Here is an 11,046-nt window from a genome sequence, read left to right on the forward strand (position 1 = left end):
CCCGCTGCCCCTCCCCTCCCCCACATGGAATGTCTGGACCCCAACACTCCAGCTTTGTTGACTCTCAAACCTCATCCAGCTGTAGGTGGACCCTGGGTCAGGCCCTGGGCAAAGGTCACTCTCTGGGTACCTGCCAGAGAGCTAAGGCCGGCCTCAGGACTGTGGGGATGGCTTCAGAAGGCGGTAAGCCCGAGGTGGGGGTCAGGGACATGTTAGCCAACTCCCCGACATGCCTTAAACTGTTGGGAATTTGAATTTGTCATCTCCCTCGGTATCGGAGTTTGAGCTGATGTAAAGGAAAGAGCATAGTGGACTTTTCCAAGGACAGCTCCTTTGGGAGGGAAAGGAAAGGCCATGTCAGGAGAGGAACTCCCATGGGGACAAGGACTCCTTAGACACATTTTTCAAGAGTTCTCAGGGCAAATGTATTGGCTGTGGGAAAGGGTGGGAAGAAATCCACTTACCCTCCCCAGAAAGGAAGAGATTCACTTCTAACGGGTTGATAGACAACAGTGAGATGGTGTCATGGTGGACACGAGGATATTTTCAAGGGGAAATTCATTCCCCTTGCTGTGCCCTTTCCTCAGGCACCTGGGCCTTGGGTGTCCTACTTCTCTGAGGTGTTTGACTCGAGTTTCCTGGATCTTAGGAGGGCAGTGGAGAGAAGTGACCATAGACAGAAAAGTGCTCACTGGGACTCCCCCTGACCCACTGTGCAGGGAAATCTCCTCTTGGGAACAAGGCTGGAGGTTACTAAGCTGCCACAGCCCAGAGCCCCCAAGCACCGTCTCACCGAGGAGGCTTCTCCTGCAGTGCGGGTTGCATCTTGTCCTGGACAGCCGGGAACTCCCAACTCCTTAGGGTGTGGACTTCCCTGAGTGATTCTGAAATGTCACCTTTCCCATCACAACAGGCCTTCGCAGGTTCTTCGTCTTGTCCACTGTCAGTGTGGACCCTCAGCCCTTCCTTTCACTGTTGACAGGAACACTGCACATCTTCCTGGCTCAGGCTTCATGCGCCCGGAATGCACGGCGCGGTGCTGGTTTTCTCTAGCATGACCTGTGACAGCCGCTTTCCATCTTAAAGAGGGTGACATGTAGCTCACAGCCAGGAAGACACTTTGCTGTTATGTTACTACCCTTGGGACAGCTGTGCGGTTCTTAGGTGCGAGTATAGTGGACTGGTGTCCTTGGCTAGGGTCTGCATGAAGTCCTACTGGCCACAGATGAGCTGCAGGCACCCTTGTCTCACCTGGCACCTGGCCCATGCCAGGCTCCACGAGCCTCTTTCCTTCCCAGTATTAGGACCCCAAAAGAAAAGCTCCACAGATAGCTTCCCGTTCCACGACCAGTTCTGGTGAACAGTAGCTGTGAAAACTCCCTGAAAAATCCTGCAACATCTCCCCAATCGGTGTGACTGTGTTCTGACTTTCCAGAGCTTTCGGTGATAATGAGCAGCTGGCTGTGGCACATGTGCTCCTGGCTCACCACCACTGCAGCTGGAGGGAGGGGAAGCTGAGGAGTGCTGTGGACAAGCAGGGGTCAGGGAATCTTAGTGGCCTGGGAGGAAGTTCCATGCTGGAGGAGCTCTGAATGGGAGGATCAGAGCATGAAACTTCACTGGGGATGTTTGCAAACTGCAAAATAATCCTGTCTCCTCCCCAAAGCCAAGAGATTCGCCCTCTGACTCCCAGTGCTTGGAGAAGAAGAGAGCTCCCCTCCTGCCAGCTCTTCCTCTGTTCACTCCTTTCCTTTCTCTCCACAGCATCCGCAGTGCTGCAGTCAGATAAGACCCTGAAGGATGATGCCCTTGTGTCTCTTTCTTGGGTCCTGCGCCCTCTTCCACCTGCCCCAGCCTCACTACAGCGGCCGCACGGGAAGCCACTGCCACCTCCCTCCAGGAATGCTCTGCTGCCTCTGCAGAAGCCCTTGGAGTTCTCTCCTTTCCCCAGGACACCCATGATTGCAGTATACAGGGGCTGTGGCTTGAAGAAAGCTGGGCCTTTCAACTTCACTGCCCATACCAGGGCTGCAGAGAGGCTGGTAGAGCCCCTGCTGACTCACAGCATTGTCCTCAATGAGGTCCCACTCATCAGGGGTGTCCCAAGGGTCCTGCAGAGGGGAGTGCAGCGTCCTACTCGCCTGCTGCTGAGCGCTCCGCCCCTAAGCACCTTCCTGCCTGCCCCAGCTGGGAGGAGAAGCTGTGCCAATGATGACCAGATGTGGCCTCAGGGCCTTTGTCCCCCTGCCATACCGCCAGTGCCCCCCACCATGCCTGGGGTGAACAAGGTGCCACCACCACACTGGGCCTGCGGGGAAGGTGGCCTGGACATCTTGCAGCCCAAGGCCTTGCCAGACGACACCTGCAGGTCCGCGAGCCTCTATGAGAACTTCCGGCACTGGCAGCATTTCAAGACCCTGCTCCGGAGACTCCTTCCCCTCACCCCAGATGTGGAGGCGGTGTCCTGCTTCCTCGTGTGCGTGCCCTCCCAAGGCCCAAGGGCTCCCCTTGCATCCCCAATGAGAGGGAGGAGGAGGGGCAACAGGAGAGGGGGTGCAGAGAAACTGGCAGGAGGTGCTGCGAACATTTTTGCACTGCCAGGGTATGAAGAGTGCCTGCTCTCAGGAGATCACTACTCCCCTCTGACGCTGCCAATGGCTTTTTCAGTAGTTATCACCTTGATGCCCAAGACTCAGGTCAGAGAAGCTTCCCAGGGTCACACGAGCCACCATTTGAATTTAGGTCTCTGGCAACATGTCATGTCACTCTCCTTAGACTTTATATTCCTCCATTGATCTGAGGATTCGTGGCCCAGAGGTCACAGCATTGAGTGTTGGGGCTAACAGCTGTAGAAACTGAGAGAAAAACTCACACTTGTTGCCACCGCTGTTGTTGTGGGGAACTCCTGCTAGGGAGTGGAGCAGTCACAGGGGGGGCACACTTGGGGCCCTAACACTATTTGATTCTCAGCTACCCTTTGAACTTGCACCTCAGGCTTACACTCCCAGGTCACTGTGTGCCAGGCCCTGTCAGCGCAGCCTGCCAGACAGAATACCCTGGACTGGCGCGTTGAAGCCACCCGCATTCATTCCTCACAGTTTGGAAGGCAGATTCTGGGAGTGAGGAGGACTTTCCTCCTGGCTTGAGAAAGTCACAGCCTCAGCAGTAGTTCTCACGTGGCTAAGAGAGCTTTGGGGTCTCTTCCTCCTCCTCCTACAAGGGCACTAATCCCATCCTAACAGCCCCACCCTGCTGACCTCACCTGATCCTCATTACCACCCAAAGACCCATCTCCAAATACCATCACACTGGGGTCAGTACTGCAACACATGAACTGGGGAGGACACAAACACCCTGACCATAACAGACAACACCAACAGCAAGGACGCAGAGGAAATCAGCCATCGGTGTAGCACTGGCAATGCTGCCCGGTGCCTGCTATGGTGTTGTGGAGACTGTCAGAGCACAAGGGCAGAGTGTTGTGCGGGGCAGAGGTGACAGCGTATGGGGTGTGCAGGGATCACCTAGGGGTAATGGGGGCTGAGGTGGGGGACGGCAACTAACCCTGAGCAATTGCAGGTCACTGCTTTGGTCCCTGTCCCACCAGCACCCAACCCTGAGCGTGGAAGAGGGGCTGGGCATAGGCGTGCGGAAATGGGGTTGCATGAGCCGCTACGAGCGCGTGGCCTTCTACAAGGTGGCTGAAGGGTGAGTCAGGGACCGGGCGGCCTGCATCCCCAGAGCACGTGGGCTGTGCAGCAGTGTCCAGGGGACACCCACGGTGTCCGCACGGTGTCCACTGGTACAGGCCCCATCCCTGCCACCTTGGTCCTCTGCAGGCTGCCCCTTCCTCCTGAGTTCTCAGTTTGGGGGTCGCAGGAGCTCTGGCCTCATTGACCAAGGGGTTCCTTCAGGCAGTGGGGGCTGAGTAAAAGGCACAAATGCTACCAGCTCCGCGCTGGCCCCTGTTGAAAAAGAAAGGACCATGTCTGTCCATGGAGGGATAAAGTTATAACCTGAGATCCCAGAAGGGGTGGGAGAGGGGAGAGAATGCTCAGGAGAAAACAGCCTCTCAGGTGCTCTGGGGACACATCCCTGCCTTTACTGCTGTGCTACACCTAATCTGTTTTAAATGAAGAAACCAACAGTCAAACGCACACCCAGAGAAGGGAGGACAGGCCACAGAGGACAGAAACTGACCTCCTTTGCTGGGCCCCACTTTCTCCCAGGCCCTGGTCTCCCAGGGCATCATTCCAGGACTCAGTTCCAGCTCAGGAGCCCCAAGTTGGGGGAGGATTCCTGGTGACCTCTGCCTAACACTTCCTGGCCGGATTCAGGTGGTCAGCTCCTGTTTGTAGCTCTGTGCAAGGCCAGGGCAAACTTGAAAGGGGTCACCTGTGGGCTTTGCAGTTTACCTAGGAGTAACTAGATGTCCTGAGGGTGATGAAGGATGTGCCCAGAACTGCGGTTCTGCCCAGCGGTTGGCACCCTTCTGTGTCTAGACCAGTCTGCAAAGTCCTGGCTCCCCATCCCCATTGGCTCCAGCCTAGTGTCCTAATGGCCTGGGCCTTAGGGTCTTGTCTTAGCCGGTGTCCCCCCTCCACATTCCAGGTTCATGAGGTTTGAGGCTGCTGAAGAGATGGAAGACCCTATGCTGCTGTCAATGAGGAAACTCCTGGACTGTCCGCCTCCAGCCCCATTGAGGCTGGATCCTCCCAGGTCCCCTGATGCGGTGCAGCAACCAGGTGGGGCTGGCCGCTGCCTCACAGAGGACCCCTGCAGCTGCCCCTGCAGGGGGTTAAAGAGAGGCTGTTGTCCCACATCCACCTGGCTTAAAATTGGGATGGGAAGTTTGCTTTGGAAAGCAGAATACTCCCCAGAGCCCGGGATTTCTGCATCCCTTGGTCTTGAACTGGAGGGTATTGACTGGCTGTGCAATGTCTGTGACTACGATCTGCCCAGGACACAGGGGCACAGTGGGGAGAGTAGCCCACATTTCAGAGGCTCTACATGACCTCTTGTGTGACAGTCTCCACATTCCACATCATGCAGAGTCTCCCCTCAGGGTTTCTGGGCCATGCAGGCTGGCACGAGGTCCCTTGAACCTTGCTTTCCGCTCTGGGACTGGGGTTTAGCGGGAGCCCCCGCCATGCACTTCTCCCTCCCCCATTCCAGTGAGCATACCCAGGCAGACAGAGTCAAAGGCACAGGCTGCCTGCCCGCCAGCACACAAATGCCAGCAGTCTCGAGAGACCCAGGTGCCTGCTGACATTCCTGCTGACACCGTGAAGGAATGCATAGACACCATGGACTGGCTGGAGGACCGTCACCTCTTGGCCACAGTGCAGCCTGAAGAAAACCAGAAAAAGGAGCAGCAGGAAGAGGATGAGATGTACCCAGACCCGGGTCTCTTGAGTTACTGTGATGAGTTCTGCTCCCAGGAAGACTCCGTCTCTAAGGTGTGCAAGGGCTGGAGGCGAGGCATCCCTAGGCTTCCAGGAGCGGCACCCCAAGCCTTTGGAATTTACCCTAATTCCTTTACTACCCAGCATGCCCCATGCACACGTGTGTAGGTGTGAGCTCCAGTCTCATTGGGAATGTGTCAGTCCACATGAGTGTGGCTGATGGTCACGATGATTAACAACCCCATGGCGTGGACCAGAACAGGCTGGACAATGCTTCCTGCTTCTCCTGGGTTTCCCCTGGGCTCTGAGTTGCTCCTTACCAAGGACACTCATTGTACTCATGGGTTTTTCTTCTGATCCAGGTGGAGGCTGCTATCAATGCCCAATTCCTGGTAGAAGCAAAATCTGCAGAAATGGAGAAGGACACCATCTTGGCTGTAGGACAGGTACTAGAAGAGGAGCACGGACTCACTCCTGAACAGGTAGGCCAGGGGCATGAGGGACACCAGGAAGTCCAGGGCAGGGCACCAGGCTGACCCAAGGGAGGGGGCAGCAGGCAGACAAGCGAGAAAGAGGGGTACCAATCAGCAGAGGGGAACATGAGGGGAGAGGGAGACAAGTGACAGAAGGACACCGGGTAGATGTGAAGGAGGGACATCAGGCAGACGGGAGAGAAAGACATCAGGATGGGGAGGGGACCCTGCACACCAGGCCCACAGGACTCTGTCTAGCCCTACCCAGTGGAAACTGCTGCCTCCTAAAGAGGGCTGCACCCAGCTGGGGATGAACGTGGACAGGAATGGAGGAGACAAGGGGGGACACAGCTGGAAGGAGGCCAGCAGGGCCTCAGCCTCAGCCTCTGACACCAAGACAGGTGGCTCTCCGGAGCCCACCTCCTGTCCGGATGCCCGCCAGCCCTCTTCACGCCTGGGGCAGACCCAGCAGGTGCCCGCTTCCTCCTGCAGCTGGTGGAGAAGCGCCTCCTGGGCTCCAAGGCGCAGGGAGATGACCGTGAGCCCAAACAAAGGGTCAGCAAGGAGGCCTGCGCCCCTCCAAAAGCTTCTCAGGTCCTTAAGAGATGCCGGGCCATTGATGAAGATCTTCCAGTGTCCAAGGTCCTTGCTGTCCTGCCCAGGCAACAAAGCCCTGCTCCCCTGGGAACCTCCAGACACAATACTCTGCCCCAGGACCTGGCACCCCAATGTGCCCTGGGCCTCAGAGAAGCCTCACCTACTCAGAGACCATGCAAGCCAGTGTCTTGCCTGGATGAAGACAAGGGGGACTTCTCCAGCCTGTCCTTTCTCCTGGCCTCCCCTCACCAGTTGCTGCCTTGGGGATTGCTCCAGACCCTAGGCCCTGACACAGGCCTGTTCTACCCTGATGGTCCAGCACCCCAGACCTCACCTCCTCAGGGAGGAGGCCTCAGCCCTGGCCTCCCTTCACCTGCCAGATCCAAGAAGCGAGTCCTCTTGGGAGGCTCAGCTCCTGTGGGAAAGAGGTCCCGCCCAGGGCCTTCCTATGAGGTCTCTGGAGGGCAAGATTTGACTCAGGGGCCAGTTCCACCCTCAGGGCCTCAGAAGGGGAGGTGTAACAAGTTAGGTTCCCAGAGATGGAGGAAGAGGCACTGAAACCATAGGGAAGACTCTGGGGTGCCCAGTCCTCAGGTGGAGCTTAGGAAATTTCACCCTGGCTGCATCCTGCACCCCACAGCCAGAGGTGCCTCCTCAGAGTTCAGATCCAGCTGCTCTGGGGCATGGAAAGGGGGGAGAGGGTGGGTTGGAGGGAGGAACCTACCTGGGCGGGGCGAGGAATGTTCTTTGGGGGTGTTGTTTGGCAAAGTAAATAAAGATGACTGGGTGGAAACTGCTGTCAGAGTTGCTGCCTCCTGTCTCAGGCTTTGTTTACTCTGGGGAGTGAGGGAAGGACCTTCGGTACACAGATACCCAGCTGAGGTGGTCTCTCCACAGTGAGGCTGTGCTTTTCACTGCTCCTGGGAAAGAACACGAAGACTAAATGCTTCCTGAAGTCCTCTTCACTACCCCACTCTCAAGGCCTCATTTTTTTTTTTTTTTTTTAGGTCTCCTGTGCCCATCCTGTCTTTGTATGTGTCAGCCCGCTCAGAGGGTCTAAGGGACATTTTCAGGGGCAAAGTCCCCAGGTTAAAGACAGCAGCAAAACAGCAGGCAGCATGGAGCAGAGCAGAGCACAAGAGCACAACAAAAACAGTCACCAGTGTCTCCATTGTATAATTCTTATACCGGTTGTTGTCTCATGTTTACATTCTCACATGGTGCTGTAACCAGCGCGTGAGTGTTTACCTGTGCTACGTCACGGTTACATAGCTGCATCCCACTGTGCACCTATGCTAGACAAGTAAAGTCATGTCCTCAGGTGTCCATCCAGACCTGACATCAACTGACCTGCAGTGGCCCCACAGCCTGTCCCTGGGAGTATGGCCCTGCTCACCCGAGGCCCCCTTCTTTTTCTCCTTTGCTGGTACAGTTCTTGCAGATCTTGCCTTACCTTGGTGTGTCCCTTCCACAGCTCCCTGCCTGGCCAATGCATCCCAAGCATCATGGATTGGGCGCTCTGTAAAGGGGGCCAGCAGGGCCGCCCCTGACCTGAACCTGCCACCGGGCCCACTTGCCAGGATCACATACTTCATGCGTGCTGTCCCCATCAGGGCTACGGCACTGCAGTGTGGACATCATTTGTGGTGTGCCCATTTCATGCAGCTCAGTCATCGAGTCTAGATAGGCTGGCCTTTTAGTGTCTTGCTCCAGCAGGTCACCTGGATTCTCCCAAGCCAGGTGACCCACTGCCATCAACCAATTGATCACAGTGTGGTTACCTGCTCCTGGGGCCATCCTTTGCACATCCTGCAGAACCTGTCTCATAGAGGCAGTGCTGGCTATGCTAGCTATTTGTGACATTTCCTGTGGGCTTAACTGCATGTTACCAGCTCCATCATCCCACAGCCGTAGCAGCCCACAGACACTGTTTCACCCACCTTCAGGTTTTTTTTTTTTTTTTTTTTTTTTTTTATTTAAGAGGAAAAAGAGAAAAACACAAAACAAACCAAAGCGGCGTAAGGGTACACGCAATACAGAACTACAAAACAAAACAAAACAAAACAAAACAAAACAAAACAAAAAAACATAACAGTAAGAAATTACCTGCTAGTAGATTACACACTATTTTCTTGAAAATAGTTCCTCAAACACAGTATCAAAGAACACAAGGTGGACATTCAAACAGGGAGACTGCAAACAGCTGTGTTCAATGTTCCAAAAACATTGATAAAGTCAGCTATTTAACACCCCCAAACACACTTGCTGTTATATCCGTTAGAGCTCTTTTTCTTTTTTTTTTTTCCCTCTCTTTTTTACAACAAAATTTACACATCTTGGATTTTATTACTCCTTAGTGCTTATTACTTTCTTTGGGGGGGGGAAGAATACAGTCAAATATGGCAAAACAAAGCTGTCAGTCAATACCAAGGATAGACATAGCACATGGTGTAGAACAGAGTACAAGTTTATCAACAATGGTTATCAACGTTGTCCCTTGTTTCCTTAAAAAGAATTATCTATCTTATTAGATATTATAAAGTTGGACAAAACAGTAGAGAACAAGACTAATAAAACTTAGGCATTGTAAACATTACAGGACTTCCAAAGAAGACAATAGTCAAACCAGAATGGGTATCTTAGTGAATCTTATTGTCTTCAAAGTAGTTGCCTATGTCTTCAAACTTGATACTATCATATAGAATGGAACAGAGTCTAATCAGTCAAAACAAGATCGTGGAAGTACTACAGGACTTCAAAACAAGTTAATAGGAAATCGAAAAGAGTTACTATTTATATATCCTAATTTTTTTGAATTTTTTCTTTAATTAAGACAAACATAAGAAATGACTAAATAATTTTTTTTTGAAACAATAAGGGGGAGATTGAGATAAAACAGGACATAACAATATAACAATAGAGGTCACAGCATGACTGTTTCAACAACCTAGTACTTCACCACCTTATAACCTGACTTAATAGTAGTTACCATAGTGTCTTTTTCCTTGAAATATTTGGGTAAAACTTCATATACTCTAGCTTCAAATATTTTCATATCAAGAAGCCCAGAATAAAGCCTTTCTAATTAATGAGTGAAAACTTTATAAGGCTTCAAGGCCACCTAATGGGGAAACATGATTACCACATATTTTTATATATTTGAATCATTATTTACATTAGGGAAACTATTCGGTATTCACACATGCGAGATTGATTTATTTCACTAATGAGTATGGTCTCAAGCTGCGCCCATTTATTGATAAATATCTCAATGTGATCCTTCTTTATAGCTGAATAATACTCCATTGTATAGAAATACCACAACTTTTTTATCCATTCCTCAGTTTATGGGCACTTGGGTTGTTTCCAAGATCTGGCGATTACAAATTGTGCTGCTATAAACATAGGTACACATATATCACTGTGGTAAGATGCTTTCAGTTCTTCTGGGAATATGCCTAGAAGTGGAATAGCTGGAATAAATGGGATTTCCAGTCCCAACTTTTTGAGAAATCTCCAGACAGATCTCCACAAAGGCTGTACTAGTCTACACTCCCACCAGCAGTGCAGGAGAGTTCCTTTTTCCCCACAGCCTCTCCAGCATTTGTTGTCGGTTTTCTTGATCCTGGCCATTCTTTCAGGAGTGAGATGGTATCTCAGTGTGGTTTTAATTTGCATTTCTCTAATGACCAATGATGATGAGCATTTTTTCATGTATTTATTTGCCATTTGCATTTCTTCATCTGAGAATTGCATATTCATCTCAGATGCCCATTTTTGGATTGGATCTTTGAATTTCGGAGGTCTGAGTTTCTTTAATTCTTTATATGTTTTAGACAAGAGGCCCTTGTCTGAGAGAGAGTTCACTAAAATCTTTTCCCAGTTTGTGGGTTTTCTTTTCACTATGCTGGAGATTTCTTTTGACATGCAGAAACTTTTTAATAAGAAGTGGTCCCAGTTATTGATTCTGGGAAGTATTTCCCGTGCGGTTTGAGTCCTGTTCATGAATTCTTTACCTACTCCTATGTCTCCAAGGTTTCTACCTATTTTGTCTTCCAATAGATTTAGTGTTTCTGTTTTAATATTCAGATCTTTGACCCATTTAGATTTTAATTTAGTACATGGTGATAGACATGGGTCTAGCTTTAGTTTTCGGCAAATGGAGAGCCAGTTTTTCCAGCACCATTTATTAAAGAGACTGTCGTTCTTCCAGTGAACCTGCTTGGCTCCTTTATCAAAAATAAGGTGGTTGAGTGTGTTCGTAGTTGTGGTTGTATCTTCTAATCTATTCCACTGATCTTCAGCTCTGTTTTGATTCCAATACCATGTTGATTTTACTACTGTTGCTTTGTAGTATAACTTCAAGTCAGGGATTGTGATGCCTCCTGCTTTGTCTTTGCTGCTTAGAATTGCCTTTGCGATTCTAGGTCTCTTCTGGTTCCAGATGAAATTTAGGAGTGATTTCTCTAGATCTATAAGGTATGTTGATGGTATTTCTATTGGGATTGCATTGAATCTGTATAACAGTTTTGGGAGAATGGCCATTTTCACAATGTTTGTTCTTCCTATCC

The 11,046-nt window shown here is 51.2% G+C and overlaps 1 protein-coding gene across 1 annotated transcript; it reads left to right on the forward strand.

Annotated features, from left to right (window-relative positions):
• The first annotated feature begins 75 nt into the window (after window positions 1–75).
• LOC134471188 (NUT family member 2G-like) lies at window positions 76–7,151 on the forward strand. Its single transcript, XM_063229251.1, has 7 exons — window positions 76–183; window positions 1,765–2,476; window positions 3,580–3,708; window positions 4,612–4,745; window positions 5,176–5,459; window positions 5,768–5,887; window positions 6,371–7,151. Exons 1-7 carry the CDS (start codon window positions 168–170, stop codon window positions 7,031–7,033), a joined length of 2,058 nt encoding a protein of 685 aa, XP_063085321.1. The 5' UTR covers window positions 76–167; the 3' UTR covers window positions 7,034–7,151.
• The last annotated feature ends 3,895 nt before the right edge of the window (window positions 7,152–11,046 follow it).

This window comes from Cavia porcellus, unplaced genomic scaffold (assembly GCF_034190915.1).
Source record: "Cavia porcellus strain 051 isolate PalLab524CR breed Dunkin Hartley unplaced genomic scaffold, mCavPor4.1 scaffold_17, whole genome shotgun sequence".
Taxonomy (NCBI): Eukaryota; Metazoa; Chordata; class Mammalia; order Rodentia; family Caviidae; genus Cavia; species Cavia porcellus.